This window comes from Poecilia latipinna, unplaced genomic scaffold (assembly GCF_001443285.1).
Source record: "Poecilia latipinna isolate Pla-1442-1.1 unplaced genomic scaffold, P_latipinna-1.0 Scaffold1907, whole genome shotgun sequence".
In the NCBI taxonomy this organism is placed as follows: Eukaryota; Metazoa; Chordata; class Actinopteri; order Cyprinodontiformes; family Poeciliidae; genus Poecilia; species Poecilia latipinna.
In genome coordinates this window covers 54,075-76,469 of record NW_015114523.1, presented here as the reverse complement: position 1 = coordinate 76,469, position 22,395 = coordinate 54,075, and the positions used below count along the sequence as shown (strand labels likewise).

At 38.2% G+C, this 22,395-nt stretch overlaps 1 protein-coding gene across 8 annotated transcripts in view; it reads right to left on the bottom strand.

The window, feature by feature from the left end:
* Positions 1-22,395, bottom strand: part of rap1gap2a (RAP1 GTPase activating protein 2a) — a 101,509-nt gene that overhangs the window by 38,858 nt on the left and 40,256 nt on the right. Inside the window, exon 1 of one of the 8 annotated variants that reach the window (XM_015015375.1) lies at positions 8,112-8,798. The exons of the other annotated variants lie outside the window; for them this stretch is intronic. Within the exon in view, the coding sequence (XP_014870861.1) occupies positions 8,112-8,245 (134 nt within the window). The 5' untranslated portion in view covers positions 8,246-8,798. Of the gene's footprint in view, positions 1-8,111; positions 8,799-22,395 lie in introns of those variants that run through there. 8 annotated transcript variants of the gene reach the window in all.

The following is a 22,395-nucleotide window of genomic DNA, read 5'->3' as shown; positions in this document are numbered from 1 at the left end:
ATGCAATAAACAAACAGTAGTTTAAATGTGAACAATATTTGCTGGGGACTCTAAGAGTATACTTGCTAAAATTGAAAGCAGATTTACCACAACCTAGGTTGAATATACAAGAGACAATAAAACAAAATATTATTGAATGTTACGCCACACCATAATTTAATCAACAAAGTTCAACTTGAAATTCTGAATCCGTATGGATGAAATACAGTATCATTAATTGAAAACTGCTCACTAACTCCTATTGTTGCTTCAGTATTAACAGCTATTATGCAACAAATCTTTACTTTCAGTCATTGTGCCAACATTTTGGGATTTCAATACTTCAAACTCTTACAGCAAACGTCTACAAGACGGCCAAGCCTTTCTCCTAGCAAAACCTTGCAAACATGCCAAATGTGCTGTCTATTTTTAAAGGTACCATATTGAATTTGACATTTGGAAATGCCCACAGAGGCAAATAAAATCTCAGAAGTAGCTGTTCAGTGTTTGGCAGTAATACATGGTCTGAACTTAGGTTGAACTTGCAGGGTTGACTCCTGGGAAGACCAGGGATGGTCTCGGATGCTTTCTGGTGGTGGATAACCCATTTCACTGTACATTAATATAATCTAGAAATAAAGGAAAAAACAGCTATAAAATTTTTCGCAGACTAACAGGCATCAACTACTACTGCCGTGATGGATAATGAAAAGGTCTTTCGCGAGTTGACAGCTACGTGTCTAAGACCAGTTTACGGCCGAAACCTTTTCACACTCAGCTGTGATCAAATATTCAAATGCATTTCGTTAGTATAACTCTTCTAGTAATCATTTTTAAAATAAAATATGTTCCTTTTTTGAATGGCTGTGCTTAAAATATAAAAATAAAAATCACAACCCGTTAAGTGATGTGTGGTTGTTCAACAGAAAATATATTTATCTAATTCTAAGAACTAATATGATAAAAAAAATCCTTTCTTTTATGTTTATGTAAAATCCTGTTTGCCTTTGAAGGCTTTTTTGAAGACAAAGAGACCAAATGTTTTTGGCTTTTCAAGACACTGAATTTCAGTTATTGTTTGCACAACAAAGGTTAATGCTGGCCATTATCAATTATTCAAGTCAACACACTGATTCAACTCTCTGATGTTTGATCTCTATATTTTCTTTCTGTAAAGGTTGTAATTTCTCCCTCTCCTTTCCTGCTCCAGCTTTGTCTGTTAAAGACTCCATTGTTGAAGCCCTCGCCATATAAAAGTTTTATTTAACTTAGGTTAATAGTATGTTAAACGTTTTCTTTAAGGTTCAAGTACATTTGTTATTTTGCCATTGTGTAACTGTTCTTTATTCTGTCTTACCCAAGCTTTCAGGTATATTTATTGGGGACATTTTGTATTTGTATCTAAGGTTTCAGGAAATGGCATACATAAAAATGTATGCCAAGTACATTTGTTACGTTGCCATTTTTTAACTTTGTTCTTTATTCTTTCCTACCCAAGCTTTCAGGCATATTTATTGGGCAGATTTTTTATAACTGTATCTAAGGTTCCAGGAAATGGCATACGTAAAAATGTTATCATTTAAAATAACCATTTAATTTGACCACCATGTTTGTTCTGAGTGGAAGTAATAACGTTTTAGAGAGGGCCAGTTTTGAATCTGATAATCATTGAAGTTAAAGATGGCAACCGGGCTTTCCAAGGTTAAATACTTAGAGATCATCCCCAAAGATAATTTGCCAAAATTCCAACAGAAACATAGGAATATGCTTGTCAGCAAAATAAAGAGTGTTGGGTTGTTGACTTTTTCATTGATGATTGACAAGGGTTGAAAACATTTTTGTTGTGCTCATTTTAATGAGAGTGTAAATTAAAAAAAAAAAATCTTTATTTGTACTCTTTTTGTACTGGTAACTTTTGAAAAAGTGTTCATTTTTGTTGATCAGAATCAAACTTACTAGATAATAATTTCAAATCAAAATTTGCAATGGGTGTATGGTTTGCTGTTCAGAAGAAGGGAGTGAAAATTGCAACATATAGGTCATATGAAACGGGGATAGAAATTGACAAATGGCCTGTTGCTGCTTTGGTTGCATCAAAAACTAAACCTACTCCATGATCTCTGTCTTTATTTTTTTTCTGAAATATCCAACCTTCACTTTGCTCAGAACTGAAGGAACTTGCCTATTTGTCTCTAATTATTAAACCTGCACTTCTAAAGTTAAGCATAAATGTAAGCAGATATCTCATTCATTGTTTTTTTGTGGGAGTGTGACTTATTTCTCAACGGACCACTTACTGGCAGGCTGTAATGTATGACTCTATGTGCCAAGAAAAGCCAGGAAGGTTATCTGTAATGGTTTTCAGCTGTGACCAGCTGCTGGTGTAATTACCTTTGTTAGCTGTTCAGCCCAAAGCCTTTCAGCGACCACATGCCCAACATAGGACTCAGTTAAATGTATTTTATTTGCAACACTGAGTATCCTGCAGCCTGTTAATGCTGTTGAATGTTGAAAACAATTGAACGGTGCTAAAGTGTTGCTTACACTTTTAAGGGAGATGATACTCAATTTGTGCTTGATGATTTCTATGCTCCATATCAAGAACTGTCAACCAGATGTATAAGTGTTTTTGTTTTGTTTTTGTTTTTTTTCTCATTAGCTCGCTTACCCTTAATGATTTAACCAGTGATGACTTTTCAAAAATCAATACTCCTGCCTTTTCTGTTTGCTTGCAGTATCAAGGTAAAGAATTTGCAACATCCTGACATCCAGTCATTATTGAAGTCAGTCTGTGTGGTCTAAGTCTACTCCACCACATATGTTGTGGGCCTTTCTGTTAAAATTAGCTCTTACTGCATAATGACACATATCTAATGTACAACAGTTTTGATTTTTTTGAATTTCTAGCTTTGTTTAGTTACTAAAAAATTCCAGTTTTGCGAATGTATTACCCTTTTCAGTTTTAAAGTAACCGTTTGACATTTAAAAGAACACAATACAGCTTTTGTTGTCTCTGGGAGAATGAGATGAAAATATTGATATCATTGTAATGTTTGTACAGTAAAGCCTGAGTAAATAAGGCTGGAGCCAGCTTAACTTAGCAGACAGAGTGAAGGCAATCTGTGGGGTAACAAGATATTTCCACAGAAAACCGAAAGGTCAGTCTGTAAAACCTGAAGTTCTTTTCACCATTACTAAAGGCTTGGTGAAACCAACTAACATGCATTGTATTTCAGCATTCCAGGTTTTGAACAAGGGATAATTAAATTCAAAAGAAAAACCGAGTAAAAGTCTCAGGTGTTGGGTGATAGAAGGTTATAAAACCAAAGCTAATTGTCCTGCCAACTGTAAACAGCTAATGGTTAGCAAGCATTTGTATTTATCTTATCTGTCACTATAGTTTTTTTTTTTTTTTTTTTTTTTTTTTTTTTTACTTGTTCACACCCAAAGAGTGTTAAATGGCTGGCTTGCCAAAGGTTTTTGCTACTCTGTCAACACAACAGTGCACCTCAAGAACAATTTCCTCACAATGATTTAGTCTCAAGCTGTCAAGATAAAAATATAGGGTGTTGTTCAATGGCATGAAGGTGTGTGCTTTTAGTTTGCATCAGCTGCCCTGTACTTTGCTTCATGAGACAGACTTTGAGAAGATTTATTGTAGCTCAGTATGGCAAGATATCATACAACGAAATCTTGTAATTCCCTTTCTAATGAAGAATCAAGGAAAAGACTACAGGTACAAATGAAGACCCCAACTTTAAATCTTCATAGTTCACACACAGTTTGTTAAAATTTTCTGAAAAGACCCATTTCAGCTTTAGAAATGCAGCTGATAGCGAAAATTCAACCTGGAAGACTCCGCCCCCTCCGTTCGCCCATCGGCGTCATGCTCATCTCCGACCTCAGCTCTGGACCTCACCCGGCGTGTCCAATCATCAATCAAGCTCTGCATAAAAGGATTCACACCGAAGCCTTCAGCCGCTTCCCAGCTGCATTCAACCCACCACCGCCCCTTCTCCACCCACTTCCTTTGGCTCTCCAGGATGGCACCCTTTCTAGACCTCCACCACCAGTGTCAGGCCCTGGGGGAAGAGCATCCCTAATCGGTTATCGGGATGTTCATCGAGTTCACATCAAATCTCTGCTCAGATCAGCTGCCGGGGCCCGAGCGCCAAAGAACTGTTATTCATTGCTGTCATTAAATCTTTTGTTCCTTTTTCTTCGTCTGAGTCTTTCCAGATTGAAATATGTTTTATTAGGTGGTAAGAGTTTAATTTCTTGATTTCTTTCTGTCAGTATGTTGAAAATATACAGTGGTCATCAGCATAACATTACACAGACTTGCAAAATATACTTTTATGTCCTCCAAAGTAAAGAACTCACTATGCTTTCTGTTGTTTGAAAACATCAGAACAAACAGAACGCATCTATGAATGAATTATGTTTATTTTTAATAAACCTAGCATTGCTAAGATGCTTGAATGTTGAATCAAACCAGTAGAAATCAACATAATATTTGAGTCATAGCTGCATATGTTTTTATAAAACTGAGGCTTTTAAAATCAGACTGTTCGTTGATAGCAGTGCACTACTGGAGATACACAACAACATAAAAACAGTCATGCTGGCTCTGTAGCAGGAGATAAATGAGTTACAGAGGGCATTAATGCACAGAGGGTCATATAAACACCCTAATACAAGCAACAGGGCTCAACTTGCTCAACTTAATGGAGGGCAAACATCTGTATCAGCTCAGTGTTAGACAGTAAGAGGAACACAGTGAAAACTAATACTGCCTCTGTTGTTGAACCATAAGAATGTTATTTTTACTTCGCAATGATAAAACGTCAAGACCTAAATAAATCACTGTTTAGTGACAATTTAGGCAGCTTAGCCTCATTTCCAAATGCACCAGGCCCAATAACAGTCTGTAATCCTGTCTTCCTTCTATTCTCATGACGAATAATTGCCTTAAATACAGCAAATATCCTCCAACAGCAGATGGTGTCCTGTTGATGGATATTTGGGATCTGAAAGGATGCAATCATGCACATATTCACCAGCACTTCAGAAAAAGACACCTTAAAATTGTAGGCCATTGTGGGGAGACTATCTTGTGACACAACCGCATTAACAGCCATGACAGCTTTAGAGTATTGAGCTTCAGGCTACTGCTGCCGTCCTGACAGAATTTCCCCGCTTGTCGCTTGACACGGGGCTGTAACACGTAGAATGCAAAACATTCCTGTTCTTGTGTGTGCTTTTGTGCATGTTTGACAAACAAAGCAGCATTGTTAAATCCACAGACAGCTTTAGCCTACAGGCATAACTACATTTATCCATTTGAGGGAGGCCCCCCACTGGCTTCGTTGTCCTTGCAATCACTTTTTTGGCAGCGCCCTGTTGCTCTCGGGTTTATTTTACCCTGTGGTATTAAAATATTGTAAGGAGCCTCAGTTCATTGACATGTTTAAATTGCATTCAGCTATTAACCCAAACACCGACCATTGTCCAGGAGCAGATGATTGTCTGTTGGATATACGCCAACGAGTAGCCAGACAACGAAAAACAACAAAAAATAAACAAATTTCATCTATTTTGATCAATGAACATCATAATAGCATCTATCATTATACACCGACAACAACGCTCTTCTGGGAAGTAGTTTTAACTGAGTGAAAAATACTGAGTTTCCCACTTTCGGTTTTAGGAAAGTGTTTAAACTGAAGTCAGATGAAGCACAGATAAAAAAGGCTATTTAAGGAAACAGTTTGCCACAATATGTTCAGACATATCTGCCTTTCATTCTTGCTGTGAGAGAGAGACTTCCAGCTGATAACAAGAAGGCCCATTGGAGAGCCGTAAAGTTACTCTGTTTTATCCTTCTTGATTGTATGGAGTAGATTCCCTCTGTGGTCCTTTTACCATTTACTCACTAAACAGGATTTTTAAAACATAAATTCATATAGAAAAGCTTTTCTTTCTGGTAAGAAGTGACACCTGAGGAATCTGGAATTAAATTGTTTAAACTCAGAATGAACAACCCAGTTTTCTCAAGGACTTGAAGACTTTGAGATAAATAAACCCAATTCTGTCTAACAAATATCCTTTCTATTAGTAATAATCTAATAGCTGACATCTTTTATTTAATTTTTAACTAGGAATAATTTTATTTCGACAAGGCGGACTGATATAATTGCTATCTAAAATGGGAACTCGAGATATGCTTTTTAATTGAATGCAACCATGGTTTGCTAATATTAGCCAATGGTTGCCAAGTGTTACAAGATAAAGAAGTGATAAAATTCTGCACAATAAGGATGCTTACTTTAAGATATTAAACAAACCCATATTTTGATTCAGTCATGTGCAGTCAATCACCACTGTTTACAAAATACACAATACACAATATTCTAGAGCAGTTTACTGTTTTACTTTAGCTGACCTTGATTTTGAAATTCACCTCAATTATTGTGACTGAAGTAAAAATTAATCCTCACTTTGTCCTATTTTAAGAAACCGCTTTAAAAACGGTCCATGACTTTAAATGGAACGCCAGCCAAGAGTCTCGTTTGCGCTCTCTTGCTTTCCATATGCATCAAAATCAAAATCTTAGTCATTATTCTAACTGTAACAATCGACTAATTACATTATTTGACCAGCGGTGATGTTAGTACTGTTCTGTCTTAGATAAAACAATTGCAGTCCAAAAAAAAAAAAAACAACATTTGGAACATGTTGGATCTATTTAAAATAAAGGTTCCATTATAGTTGCTAAAGACTATTTAGATTTGGCTCAAATCTAAATCAATAAAGCCAGTCAATCAGAAATTAGCCTCAGCAGTTCTGGCTGCATCTTTAACAATAAGAATGTATCAAGCTGTAATGAGCTTACAGTGCTTAAGAATCGGCATAAACAAAGAACAAACTTGTCATGTCCAGGATGTCTGAGGCTAATTCCCGATTTGCATGCTCCGTTATCCATCCTCGCCTTGCGAAGTTAATTTTACAGCACCTTTATTAAATTACATGAAAACACACACTGACTCAGATGACGTACACTTAGTGCTATTTGCAAAGTGAGTTGCAGTCTATTTTGAAGCAGCACTATTTTAGTCAAAGTTATGAAAACAAAGCATCAGCGTGCGTTGACTGCTACAGCTGCACATGACCTACACATCATCCAGGCGATTACGTGTGTCCGGCACCATGACCATACTCAATGTTCAGTCTGCAAAAGCCCTCCTCAGGTTCCAGTTTAACCACGCACGAGTTGGTGCAAATATTAGCCAAGGCAAACAGGTTCACAGACACCAAGGAGGGGGAGGGCTGGGGTCTCGACCCTGCCAGTCCTTAAGCACCGTTTGTTACCAGGTGGGATATTCTCAGGGGTCTAATTGACTGCGTGCAGCATTAGCTGCAAGCTGATCCATGCTGCTGGAGAGCAAGAAGGGAAAACCCCTTTGCTTCCTCCAAGCGCATGTACATTTAGAGGAAGCAAGCTATCAAGTTCTCATATTTACTATTCCTTTAGTTAGACCAACCTGATCCAGTGGGAGGTACTAATATAGCCCTGAATAGTTTCTCTGCTCTGTTCTGTAGTTGGCTATTGACCTCATGTTGCATCAGTACTGAAGGGACAAGGCAGCAACATTAGCAGCAACATAATCACGCACGAGTTGGTGCAAATCACGCATCAACAAGTACTAAGAAACAAACAGAAATTGCTCTGGCCTTATGGCACAGCGAACTAGAAAGAGTAGCAGCACGTTTTGTTTGTAATGTTCCTCTCTTTCTCCCTCTGTTCTTATTCCTTTCAGTCTCTCTTGTTTGCTCTTGAAAAGCACTCAGTGCAAATCTCCATTCACCTAGACTCTTCAATAGCTCTCCCTCTCGCTCTTCTTAGTGTGTCATTTGCACTGACCCAGATACAAGAATTGAATCTGGTCAACGACATGTCCACTGAATAAAAAAAAAAAAAAAATCACTTTTACTAAATGGACGTATAATAAAACTTCAGATGCAAAGCTCACTGAGCTACAAGGATGCTTGACGTGCCGCATGTCTCCAGGACAGCAAAGACGTTCAGAAGTAGCAAAGTTTTTAGCATAACAACACAAACTTTAACCCACCCTTCGCCCTCCTCTCTCTCTCTTTCTTTCTCCCTCTCCTTGGCTTTGCGGGATTTGTGAAGGAGCCCGATCAGGATCACGGCGGCCCGGATGCCGGCTTTCTTGTTGTGGTACCGCCCTCTGCTCTGAGACATGCCGGACGCTTCTGCTGGTTCCAAGAGGGGTTCGGGCGACAGCTGGTCCAAGGTCAGGCCGGCTCCAGGGGTCCGGAGCCGCGGGACCTGCTTGGCTTTGTGGGGTTCCAGGGTGAGCGGTGGATGGATATCACAGTCTACATGGAGACAGCTGTGACTGTCCTCTGCCAAAGCACAAACCTGTTTGAATTCTGGCCTCTGCAGACAGCTGTAGTCCAGAAGTTACTGAAGCTGAGGTCCCTTTTCTTTTGGCAGGCTGTCAGGTCTAATTAAATCCCACTTGCTCTTATTTGTCTGATTAAAGAGGGCTAGTTGTAGTCCCAAAGGTCCAATGAGGCACAGTTGGACTCCAGCTCAAGGTGAACTCCTATCTGCATTTTCCGCCTCTGCAGTGAATCTGTTCATCACTGCTCCACAACATATCCCGTTCCCTGATGAGAGGATGAAGAGTTGCAGGCTCGCTGACACTCTCACTGTACAACAGCATCTCTCTCTGTCTGCCTACCTCTGCCTTCCCACCTCTCCCTCCTTCTCCTAACATGCTCCGCTTCTTCTCCCTCTTTGTCTGCTGCCTCCCCGCTCCCTCCTTCCCGTCATCCAGGCTCCTCCCTGCTAAATCTCTCATAGGCTGGAGACGGAGAAGGTCCCTCCTCGTGCTCCTCCTCTGCTCTCCTCAATGCCTCCTTCTGCTCCTCCCTGTCCTTGTTCTGACTTGGTTAATAATTTTACATCAATCTCTCTGACCTTGTTCTATACACACTTTATTTTGTGTTTTTCAAAAGCCTGCGTGTCCCCATCTATCTGAGACTCTCCACCCGTACACAATCTTACAAACATCCCGTAGTTTAAAATCTGAATCCAAAAAGGTTCATCTGCCACGCAGTCGTTGCTAAGCACAATGGACATTTTTAAAAGAACAATGCTGAGCAATCTATTTTAAATGCTACCGTGCTGCAAAATGAAGAAATGGCTCCCCCGTGTTTTTGCTCCTTCAGTTCCTCTTTATTACTTTTTTCATGTTTGCCAAATTTTCCTTCCATAAAATATCCATTCCCCGCAACCAGCCTGAGGTAGTTTCTTTTTCAGTCATTTCACTTCAGTAAACAAAGCGAACGCAGTCATCTTCCGAGAATATATTGATCTTAAGTGTTCTTTCTCCGTCTGCGGCCACCTGTTTTTACTCTTCTCCCAGCAAACCAACTGACTAATTATGGATGAGGGAGTGAATGGCCGACTGTCTGCATTAATGTTATTTTGCAAATATCGCCTTCACACCTTCCTTTTTCTGGTGGTGTTGTATTTATTGTTTTGGATCTGTGGCTGTTTCATTAAAGGAGCATCTGGGCACTCAGTGATGTACAAAACGTCGTCGTTTTCAACAACATGCCTCTGTGTATTTTATTGGAATGATGCATGATAAGCAAACTCATAGCGATGTATAATTCTGAAGTATAATAAAAATTATGAAGTGGAAGGAATATGAGACATGCTTTTTCTTTTTTTTTGAAGAAAATTTCAGAATGTGTGGGATTCATTTGTATTCCTCTTTGCTCAATTGACTTCAAACGTCACCTAATCAGTAATTAAATGCACTGTTTATTTTTTTCTTCCATTTTGTAATTGCATTTATTTATTTATTTTTGTCTTACCCAAAGAAATTTCAATGCAATACTCTGTAGTGTAGTTCCTTAAGTTCAAGGGATTCTGGTTAAGTCTTATATTTTGGAGGGAGGCTAAAATAATAAAAGAAAGGAGAGCTTGATTGCTTGATGGCTACAGGTTCAATAATAATTAAACCTTTCCTGTTGCTTGAGTATGAATGCACAAAAGAGAACATGTGGAGATAAAACATTGGCAGTCAGTAGTGGCTTGAATGCATCAGATTTGAATTATTCTTAAATGCTTTAAACAGAGCGTCAGACGACTCAGTTTTTAGTGTAAAACAAACTGAGCTAGAATTTAGATCAAAGCTCTACAGCAAGATTACATTAATGATGTTCATCAGAGTCCAAACATATGACTTGTACAGAACAAAGAATGTAAATAACGTTTAAAAAGTTTAAAATTAATTTCTAAATGAATTTGTTTAATGTATTCAAAATTACCACCAGTTGTAAAGGCTGTCATGGTATCACGTTCATTTAATTCTATGAGTGCTACCCACATGTGCTACACTGCTGCAGCAGGGCAGCATATAAATGCTGAAAAGATGATCATAAATTAAATATGTTCAAATATAACAGCCTATTTATTAAAAAACTCAGCTAGAAATGTTATCAGTTGGTCTTAAAATGTAGATATGTGCCAGGTAATACGCAGATTTCACACTCAAAGGCAAACAAATTCATCCCTCATTCAACAGATTTGCCATTAGTGTTTTCTGCATCGATTTTTCTCAAATCTCTAATGAGTCTATGTTGAAACGGCTTTCTCTGCATCCCTGGACTAAAAATGTTCAACTAAATAAAAACAGTTTCGAAAGGTAGAAGTGAGCATGCGTTTCATCAGAGGTCACTTTGAAGCATTGATAACACTTTTTAGACACTCAAGGACACGGACATAAAACTATATAAACAAAATGACGGGCTGGCACAGCAAAATTACTCTGTGATTCATACTTCGCATCTGGTACAGCTTGTCTGGGTGAAAGTGCATGGCCGTAATAATAAAAAGGTGAACGTTGTTGGCGAGCTGAAAATGGAGTGTCACACACTCTTTGTGCAAAGGATGAAAAATGGATCAATCAGCACGAGAAACAAAGAACAGATGAGTAGACGAGAAGCTTCATTAGCTGTCTAAAAGCAGCTGGGGAGTAGATTAAGCTGAGGAAATGGCAGCAATAACAGCAGCTATAAAATGAAAGCCCTTCCTTTGCTTTTTCTTTTCATTTTTTTTTTCACTGTGTATTACAATGTGCTTTAAAGATCAGATAGGTGGGATTTCCAACACACCACCATCTCTTAAAGTCACCTGAGGATTTTCCCAAACCCCCGAGTGATGCAAAACAAACAAGTTCACAGCTCAACCGGACTGTCGATAGTCCTAAGGGGACAGAGCATGTAAACATGTATGTACATGTGCTAACAAAAACACTCAGCAAGTCCACCAGGGTACAATTATGCATCATTAAGGGGGTACATGTACAACACCTGTATCTAACTACTTCGAAAACATACAGACGGTATGTTCAACCTTACTGCATGAACTGTTCATAAATACTGAATGGAGTTAACACTGCAGACATAGAGAGCATATGATGAAACACATCCTAGTTTATCTGCTTTGTCTATCAGAGTCCACATAGTTTCTTGTATGTTAAGCTGTGAAATCTGAACAAAAAGTATTTTCCGAAATACAATAATGATGGATTTTTAAAAAAAATCAATATTATTCAGCTATGTTTTTTTTTTTTATTCAGCTAAAGAGTTTTTTTTTTCTAATATAGAGTAGTCAGGAGTAGTCAGCAGCTTACCTGCTGACAGCAGAAGGCACCTTTTGACACCCAAAATTGTTCATTTCACAAATCTTGCAATTATGAACGGTTGGTGTCAGTGAACATTTTCTTTATTCAGTGTTTTCAAAGGAGTGTTACCAAAATATATAACTACTACTTGAAAAATAAACTGCATTTGGATTTAGCATCTCTGTGCTTGGCTTCACCACTACTCTGTCTGCCCTAGTGTTGTCAAAACAATCCATACGTTGATCTACTCCACACTAAGAAATGTTTTTTAAAATATTAATTTGTGTAAAAACTGATGACTTAAAAATGATCCAACTGTCTCCTGCAGGTGGCAGAAGAACTAGTACAACACCGCTGCAGACACACACACGGTAAGGCCTTCCCCTCACCAGTAGCTTTTGCCTGAATAATGAAAACAGTGAGCTGGTTGGAGAGCTGTTGATGGACACATTTGTAAAGACTAGATCCCCGTTTCCAGTGCTGGAGAGCCTGGTTTCAAACAACTTGCTTAAATCTGAATCCAAGGTTTGCACTTCACCATGGATACTAACATTTTTAGTCAGCGCAATGTGGCTTGCTGTTAGCCAATGAAGTCAATCTTGTTTCTCATCTGCTACTCTTTAGTTTTGTTCTATTTAGGATAAAAACGATATTGATGTTACTGATTATGTTGTTTTTAAAAAGAGATAGAAGCTTTTATTTTTCTGCAATATCAACATATTGATGGGACTTGACTACTGCAGAAGATCAAAACATATAAACGTGTCACATGTTCAACAGAATGCAGGCCAACACAGCCTTCAGAGTTAATAATAATGCAGAAGTGAGTTTAGCAAGACAGCAAAGTCACCTTGCAGTGAGAACTGCTCGCTCTAGCCATTAGCCTCAGACCAGTCGGGACAAATCTATCAACTACCAATTTCTTTTTCCAGACTGCAGATAAAAAAACGACTTCTCATGGCATATCTAGCCCTTAAATGTTTCTGAAATGTACTTCCACAGATGTTGTGAGCTGTCTAATATTTTTTATGGACTACAAAATAAAACTTTAGTTGGTGTTCTCTAATTTCTTGCCACTTTTCACCTTCAGGCAAAGTTTTTTTTTTAATTTCAGAAATGTATATACATGAAAAAAGCCAAAAGGTGCTTTACTCTTATGTATTTTTATCATTAACTCTCAAAGTATGGATACAGATTGCCACAGTTATGCTGTTCTCCTGATGTACTCAGATTTCCAAGCTGGGAATCAAGAGATTTCTCATCCTCCTCAAACTCAAAACCTGACAAGACAACCAGATTTATAAAATGTGCCAACATTTGCTGTAATCAACTATTCATTAGCACTTCTAGTTCTAATAAAACATTACCACAGATATGAGCTGGACTCATGGTACACAGCAATGATGGTAAATGAAAACTAAGAGCTCAGGTATTCTTGTATGAAACTGACCAGAACATCTCACTTATCATTGGCTTATCATTGGCAGTTATAATAATATCAAAATGTTGTGTAGCAAAACAAGCAAAGTAGTATGTGCTGTGACCTGAAAACGTTGGATCGATGTTATCTTTAGATCATGATAGCTTGGAAGGTACATACATGTCAATAAGTCTGATGCATTTAGAGACAAGGTCATTTAAGACTTTGAAGGTGAGTGGCAAGATTTACAATCAATACAGGCTAACTGGAAGTAAGTGCAGGATGTTCTGGAGAGAAGGACATGGAGACAAAGTGTTCACGCAAAGACAACTAAGTAAATGAGCTAATGACATGTGCAGCACAATGATGGAGGATCAGTGCTTCTGTCTTCATGTTGGTTCTCACATGCTTGTATCAGTTTCGCCCTTCAGGTCTTTGTAACAGCACCAGTTTTGTACATAATGCTCTTGTCTCTCTGTGTCACTACATGATGGCTCACCCGTTTTCACTCCTGGTGGTGTAATTTTCCATTTCCTTCTCTTGTGCCTCCTTCTTTCTATTCCCTGTTCCTCTTATCAACAGCATCACATTGCTAAAAAAAACCCCAAAACATATTACCAATATAATCATTGGCAAAATCTAACAACCATTCTGTAGGGAATAAGCAGCCCAGAGGTCTTGTCTCTCCATTTGAAATGTGGGTATAGTCATGACTAATAAATATGCTTAAATGCAGACTATGCAGTCATCAGGCTCTGATGGTAAGTAATCAAAATGTGATCATCATAGCTGAATGTGTTATCACAAATAATGTTTTATTTAGCTCATTAGTAATCTGTAGCTGATTGCCTGGATCACTTTATTCGGTCTCTCATGCACACTCTCTGCCTTTTAGTACCTTCTTGTATTTCGCTCATTCTTTATCACTGTGCTCTGTGTTCTCTCCTGCTCCATATAATAGCAGCTAGTCCAAGCTGCGATTCGGTACCGGAACCAGAATACACTTCCCCAAAAAGGAGGACAACCAATGCTATAACAAACTCGTGGTAAAAGTTTCTTAAAACGATTTACGAGGTCGCTGAGATAGAACAATGGTTCATAAAACAAGTTGAGTGATGTACATAACCCTAAAGTTCCCATTAATGTTCCCCTCAAATAAGATATACTACTTGAGCGTGTGTGTGCAGTGAGGTTAACGGTATCCTCTTGTAGCTCCCCATTCAGCTAAAATTAGCAGCGCAGGTGTTCAGAGAGATCTCATTATAAATTGTACATCGCTGAAATGAAACAGAAGGGGTAGGTTCAACAGACCCGCGTTAAATAATTACTGTGAGGATGTTTAAATTATCAGTTGGTATAACAGTGTTTTCTTGCTTGCCATTTAAACTCGTGCAATGAAAAACAATTTGATCTTAACACGAGGGCATGAAGATGATGCACTGGAACATCAAGTCTTAATCGAGATGGAGTCACAAATATAAGTCAGAGTATAACTTTTGTTGCATTCTGAATGGTACATGTATGGTGTGATCAAGGGTGTGAAATTCACAATGTTCTAAGTCAAAATGAGATGCGTTACCTTGGTGCAACATCATCATGTCATTTTTTTTTTTCCATACTCAAGAATTAATTGACCACCTGGAAAGAAAATGTCAATGTCCTATTAGTGCCCCCCAGTTGGTCGGGTAGCTGCTGTACTGGCTTTCTCGTTTTTATTGAGAAAATAAAACGGCTGGTCTTTAAAAATGTTGTCTGATATTAAAAAGAAAAAAAAGTTTGGGAACTGTTACTCTGTGAAACCTATTTGGTATTAGGGCTGGACATAATGGATGTAAAACATATCACAATATAAGCATTTCATATCAGTCAATACTGATAATTATTGATTAGTTTTTTATTATTATTTTAAGTGTCTGTTGTTTTTTTATTTTAAGTGGCTATGAGGCACGGTGGTGAAACCTGCAAATGTTGCTTTGTATGTTATTCAAAAGGTTGTTGCTAGGCAACCAAAGAGTGAGTGAGTGAGTTAGTTGATGCTACATGCCTTGTTTAGCTTCCTGTTTCCTCTGCCTAAATCTCCCAGAATGCTGTTCGGTTCTGGACTGGAGTTCAGTGAAATTGAATATTCAATCAAATGTATCATCTGTTGATATTGACCACATGTCTGTGGTGATGCATATTGTTATTGATTTATTGTCCAGCCCTAATTGGTGGATATATAAAATATCTCGTGAGATGTATGAAATTTGTATCTGTGGGTCTTCAGCTGCAACTGTCTAGATTATGGCAAGTCCTCCCTTTTAGTTTCAAATACTTAGATTATTGCTGTGACATCTATGCCATAATTGCATTGATTTTCTGGCAATGCTGAATATGTGGATTACAAATCCTGCACGAGAGCTGGGTGCAATCATGCAATGGATGTTTTTGACATGTCAGAAAAGAATTGTGGCAACTTTGGGGTTAAAAATCACAACATAAAAATTGTGCACGTTTTTGTAGTCATTGCCTGTAGTGACTTAATCCACACTGGCAATAGCAATCTTGCCATTGCCAGTGTGCTACGTCATTATTATCATCATGATGACCTAGAGTGATCTTTTTATGTATATACCACTCTATTTTTTAAACTGTGCCACTAAATGTTAATCTGCATGCACCATATCCTCTTTACTTTTTATTGAATGCATAAGAAAACGTAAATAACGATCATCCGTTAAATATCTACTGCTCAAATAGAAATCAAGGGTTGGTGTGGCTGTTTGGCAAATAAAGCAAAAATGCTCATCATAAACCATATTTGCTGTCAAGCTTCTGCCCACTCACATCTCTCAGTGACACGCTGAGTACAGTGGGTTGTTGCCTTGATGAGAATGATTGTTTTAACACTGTTGGGTGTATGTAAAGTGTCTCTCTCATCCTGAGGAGATGGTATGGCAGGAAGCAGAAAATAACCTGATGAGTAAACATGATTCGAGAGAAACAATGCAATGATCCTTATTGGTTTTACTGCATTAATCTATTGTTTTTATGCTGAAATTGTATTGGAAATGTGCTAAGCTAGATTGCTATCGACAACAAAAAGTATTGCTGACATTGTAATAAGTCAGTCTCAATCCTTGTACTTTCTTTTTTTAAATGTAGAGAATACATTGTATTCCATGAAGACAGTTCAAAAATATTTAGTTTACTAAATATAACATTATACTATACTATTATCGGAGACAAAACTGGTTTGAGCTTTGTCTCCTAAAATGGCTTTGGATTTTTCCACACCTCTTAGTTAAACCGTATTTTTCTTATGCACTCTACATGTAAAACAAAAGGAGACATAAAGACTTATGTGTCGCGATTAAGTCTTTCTCTGGCCAGCACTCCCCTCTCTCCACATTCCACTTAAGCTTTTCCTTTCGTCTTGTTTCGCCTCTAATAAAATTAGAGTCACTCTAGGTGGCGGTCCTGTTTGTCTGCCAGCTGTAGCCACTCATGCAAACTACCAATTTCCTCAGCAGGCAACATAAAATGAATCATCAACAGAGTGATAACATTTTTTTCCCAGACCTGCTTGACAGTTGTTTTTTTTTAGTTGTTTTTTTTAATGCTGCAACTTCATGAATCACAGTGGTTCCATATCAGCATCAGAACAGTATATAAACAAACTGTAGAAAGTAATGGATTATTGCTTTAAGTTTACAACAGGATGGTGCCTGTTGTTCCCAGACAAGGGAACAGAATGAGTTATTACTCCCCACACCATGAAGAGCGATTGCTCCTATACAAGTTATCTGCACATAGAACAGCTTGGCCACACACACACACACCCCAATATAGACAACCTTGTCACTAAATATTGCATCATATATCATACCAAGTGACATGGGAAGCTCAACAGTGAATAGTGCACACAGGTAAATGTGGCAGCAAACAATTATCAATCCATTCTAAACTGGGAGGGATGGGGTGTCAAACACAAAGAACACAATCAGCAACCTCAAACTCAATTGGGCGGTTACCTACTATGGGTGACACCAAAAGGATATTTAAACACAGCTACTTAGTGCAATACTTGTCAAATCAGTGTGTCTGCCTGTGGCATAAAAAATGTAACCCAATTAGAAATGGCCTTAATTATCAAACCTACTTAAGTTGAATCAATAGTGGTAAAATTACCATGCATGTGTGAGAATGGCTGTTCTCTGGGTGGATGTCCTTTAAAAACACATTGGGTCACTGAGGTGACTTTATTTTGAGATTAATTTTCTTAAATCATCATCGTTTGCACAAAATAGTTCTTCATTAACAAAACCAAAATAGTCTGAAAGATCTAAATTTTAGCAAGAAGAAAACACTATTTTTACTATCTGCTGTCAAAAAGAAGTTTTAGAAAGTGAGCAGTTTCTAACGTGGGTGAAATTTAAATCTGCTATAACATCTTGCCACAACCAAACATTTAAATAAAGTGAATAAAAAAAACACATGACACTTTAAGCTTTTCCTATCCAGGTCAGTAAGGGTTATAAAAAATGTTTTTATTTTTTAATTGCTGAGATAATAACTGAGAGAAAATGTATTTACTTTTTTTAATGTTCCCCAAGTTTACAATTTGCAAAATGTGTTTATGTCAGGCACACAAAACCTATTTTGCGGTATAATAACTAAACATTCCCATAAAGTTCATACTACTAATATGTGATATTTTGAACATATGAATGTAGTAATTGGCCTTCTAGTATGACCCATGCAAAAAGCTCTAAACAAGAATAAACATGAATGTCATATTTAAACACTTTGAACTGTCTTGTTGCTAAAAATGTGCTATAAAAAAAAATTACCATACCTTAAATGTCTGCATCTCTAGCTGTGTTTGATTAAAGCATACCATGACTGACATTTTTATAACCAATCAAAAATGCTAAATGTTTAAACTCTCTAAAAAGTAAACAATATATATTAAACAAAGTTATTTTAGTTGTGGCAAACTTCCAGAATGACATTTTTTTACAGATGCTTTTACTTTCTGGCTATACTGCATGCTAAGATCACTTCAGACAAGGATCAGAGACCTAAATTAAAAGAGAAAAGGTTAGAAGCAGCTTGAAGCAGCGGGTGCAATATTTTTGTTCCTCCAACAGAGTGGAGCTGAAGTAGAGTTAGGATTTTAGTTAAAAAAAAAAAACTGTCAAGAAGATGGTGTTTAAAAAAAAAAAAAAAAAAAAAAAAAAAACTTTTAAGGTTGATCTGATCGCAAAGGAAGAACTCCAGTGTAAACAGAGCACAGGCTGTGGAGGGCTGATCCTCTGGTTTTATGATATCAATAATTCAGTTTTTAATTTCACGGTTATTTTCAATCTAATACACAGCGACACAGCTCTATTTTTTAGCAAACTTTTACAGTTAAAACTTTTAATGTCGACAAACACATATTGCTACTGGGAAAGGTTGAAAACTGTTACATTTTATTTGATCCTTCTTGAAGGAAGCGGATTAAAGTTTGTTTGTTTTTCTGAATGAAATGCCTTTTTTTTCTTCATTTGATTAGAATAAATAATAAATGTCAAGCATGTGGACAAGCAGGATTAAGTTACACAACGGCCCTCCATCATATCCTCGCAATGCTGTTCATGGGCATGGGAAGAGGGGGTCTGGTGTCCCTCCCAGCAGCAAACGCGAGACGGGGAGTCTACGACCCGGACCGGTCACTTTGCACGTCGAATTTAGATAATTGACTTCTTAAAACCACTCAGGTCTTCTGCCTGTCTGCCCCTCATCGTTTCTCTTTTTCTCTTTGTATTATTTCGCCAACTGTTTCCTCTGCTTTATGCTTCTTATCTTCCTTTGTCCTTTTATCTCGCTGTCACACGTCTCGCTGGACATTGGTAATACTCTGGCACAATTTCAGGGCACATGCAGGATGAACCTGCTAACAGCCCCGTGTGAATGACTCACAGCCCGCTCTCTAATATGACATTATTAGGAGCTGCCGTCTTTCTGTGGGTGACTTTTTCTACAAATGAAACGCGCTTCTTTCATTCTTTACCCTCACTCCACTGAAATTTACTTTAGCTTTCATTATCCTAAATACAATGTCGCCTGACAAATAACACTGGCAGCATGCATCTCGGTGACTGTGCATGAAGCCCACACACCCGGGGGCCTTGCTGAGTCGACCGAGTAAGAAACCATGTGTTTGCAAAGAGGCGACAGATGGAGAAGGAGGAGAAAGAGTGAGAAGGAGGAGAGGGATAGAATGTGTGACGGTCAATAAACACACACAGGGCTAACCTTTAAGAGCGACGGATAGAATATGAGATCATTAAAACTCAGCTGTAATCAGAAATCTGTGCCTCAGAGGTCTAGACCTGGAACAAATTGGCTCAAAGCTGAATGCACAGGGGCAATCACTCTTTCTGGCAAAAATAAACAACTTATTTTTTAGCTCCTTTTTATAGCTCCTTCTTCAATTACTGGGGGAACCAAGTTTAGCATGAAGTATGGTGGTTACTCACACAGCAGAAGAGAAAGACGGACTGATGGAAGGCTTCAGGTTCAACTCAACAAGATCGAAATGGGCTGGACTCAGCATTCAACTCTACACACTGTGGCAAACAGCATTTTGCTTTTAACATTGGGGTTCAAAAAGCCCCAAAGATCATTCAAGATTCTCAAAAAGCCATTCAAGCCTAGAGAGCCCCTGTCTAAAATCTGTCCTCATGTGAACTTTAAGGAAACCATTTCTTGAGTTTTTCACCTAATGTTAGCAGTGTTGGCCGACAGCTCATTGCACAGAGACCTCTAATGTTGGAACCCTATCTAGTAGGATGTAGTAATGATGGCAGGCACTTGTCTTTTATTGTCCTTAGTAATAGATAGATCATTCACATGAACTGTAGAAACCTGCTGTTTACACACTCTTTTAAATCTTCCTGTTTTCACCATACTACACCATGCTGTAGCTCACCAAAACTGAGAGATTTCTAATCCAGGGCGAGAACTTAGATGGGGCTTTAATAAGATCACTGATAACCAACCAGTTACGACTACATCTAGAAAATGTACGGTGAGCGAAATCAAAGCAATTCTCAGTTTGACCTCCCTGACTGCTGAGCCTTCAATTGGAAAAAGGTCAATCTCTTTCCAGACACTGGACACTCTGATTTGCAATGACAACAACAATCTTCAGTGTGGAACCGGTTACTGAGCAAACAAAATTCAAAGTTAGTTATTCTTAGTAGCAGTCAAGTCTTTCAAAACAAAGTCGGAGGCAACACTAAAGGAAGGATCTATTTAAAATGAAACAATTTTTTAATGAGGTTTGGTTGTTGCTCAGGGATGCTTCTACATTTAGGCAGGGAATGAGATTTCTGTAGACAACAAGCGGACAGAATGTAGTTTGCTCAAATTAAAGATGAGAGTCTACAGTTTTCAGGGTATGAACACAGGCCTAACCTTTAAGAGCGACGGATACACGGAAGTTTACAGTTGGTAATGCGAGCACTCCATCTACTAATATAAAATGTTCAAGCAAGCTTAAAACTTCAACCTTGCACTGTTAGTTTGAAAAAATATCGAAACCTTGATTAACATTGCTCCAAATATAAAACATGACCAAAGGAAGGGAAGCAACAAAATATCAGTATAGCTGCTAATTATTGCTCTTTGGAGAAATCATGATAGGTTAAAACTGCAGACCGGAAATTGGCAACAAAACTCTGACCGGCTCCACTTTATCTTATCTTCTAACATGCACACATAAAAAAGCTGCTGGAATGTACTCAATAGTCGTTGAGTGCTTCCTGCATAGCTTAGCTCTTTGCCCACTTTGGTTTGAAGCACAGGGATGCAGGTGCTTTGACCACAAAGCCAACAAGAGCAGGCTCCAAATGTGGCAGCAGCTAATTTTGCCAAGTAGATGCTGATGATGACCACTTGATCAAATTCTTTTTAAAGCTGCTGCTTTTAAAAGAAAAAGAAGCAGCAGGACAGCTAACAAGATCACGAAAGGGGCTAATAGAGAGTAATAGCTAATCAAAACAGTATGAGGTTTTAGTTCAACGCATTTTGACAGATCCTTAAAGGACTATCAAGGGTTTAATCAGTGCAAACTGTTAGTTTGATAACAAGAGGAACAGACCGTGGTATTTTAAAAACAATGTTTGTTTGTTTTTTTGTGTTGGTTTATCAATAAAGACAAATTGTAGCTAATCTAATCTCAAACCTCCACTTCCCAGCAGATTCTACTGGAATCAAAGAAACCCAAAGATGCCTCTTGATATTTAGAGTAATAACTGTAAAAGCTCTTATCTTGTGACTATTGGTATGATCGCAGCTGTGCTGCTTCGTTGGGACAAAGATTGCAGCGAAGGTAATTAGTCTAAAATTGTTGTGTTGTTACTTTAATTTAGGCTTGGCTATCCCAAGGGCCATGACTCATTAATATTTGCTAAACCTAAAGTGGATGACTGTCATTTGTACCATGACAACAATTTATTTCATTTCCTCTACTTGAACACGCCTGTGGAGAAAGGACTTAGGGAATACTTGTAAAGCTCTTCATCCAACTCTGCTGTATACTAGCGGCGCTATTAGATTGCCAGTATTTTGACATGCTGGCAATCCTTCAGTGCAGCATGACTTTGTCAAAACATTTGTATTCATATGTATTACATGTGAATACAAATACATGTATTTGTATTCATGTATACAAATACATGAATACAAAGTATTAATGAAATACTTAATGTATTTCATGAAGTGGGACTCTCTATAGCTTTGAGTAAAAATAGCTGCTAGCACGCTGTGGGACCCTAAATCACCAACATAGGTATCATACAGGATGGACATTAACCTCAGCAATCTGCAACCGTGAGCAGATGACGAGGTTGCCATGAATGGATGGATGGTTGAATGGACAGACAGAATACAGACACCTTTAAACCAATAACACAAACAGTTATTTTCTATGTCACATTATCAGTCTCAAAACATTACTGAAGGTCATAAAGTTGCTGGTTTGCAGGTTTGTTTGGGATTATTGCTCAGGTTATGACTTGGTGTGATGTAAGCTTCAGCTGTCAGACAGATGCCCTTATATTTGACTCTAGAATACTCATGATTTCAGTGACTGCTAGGTGTCTGTATTCTCTTGCTGCTAAAAGTCCGAATCATCACTACTTGCACATGCTGTTTTAAGCCCCTCATTCCTAGAGGCCCCAAATTTGGGGGGCAATGGGGGAGGGAGGGAGGGAGGGAGGGAGGGAGGGAGGGGGG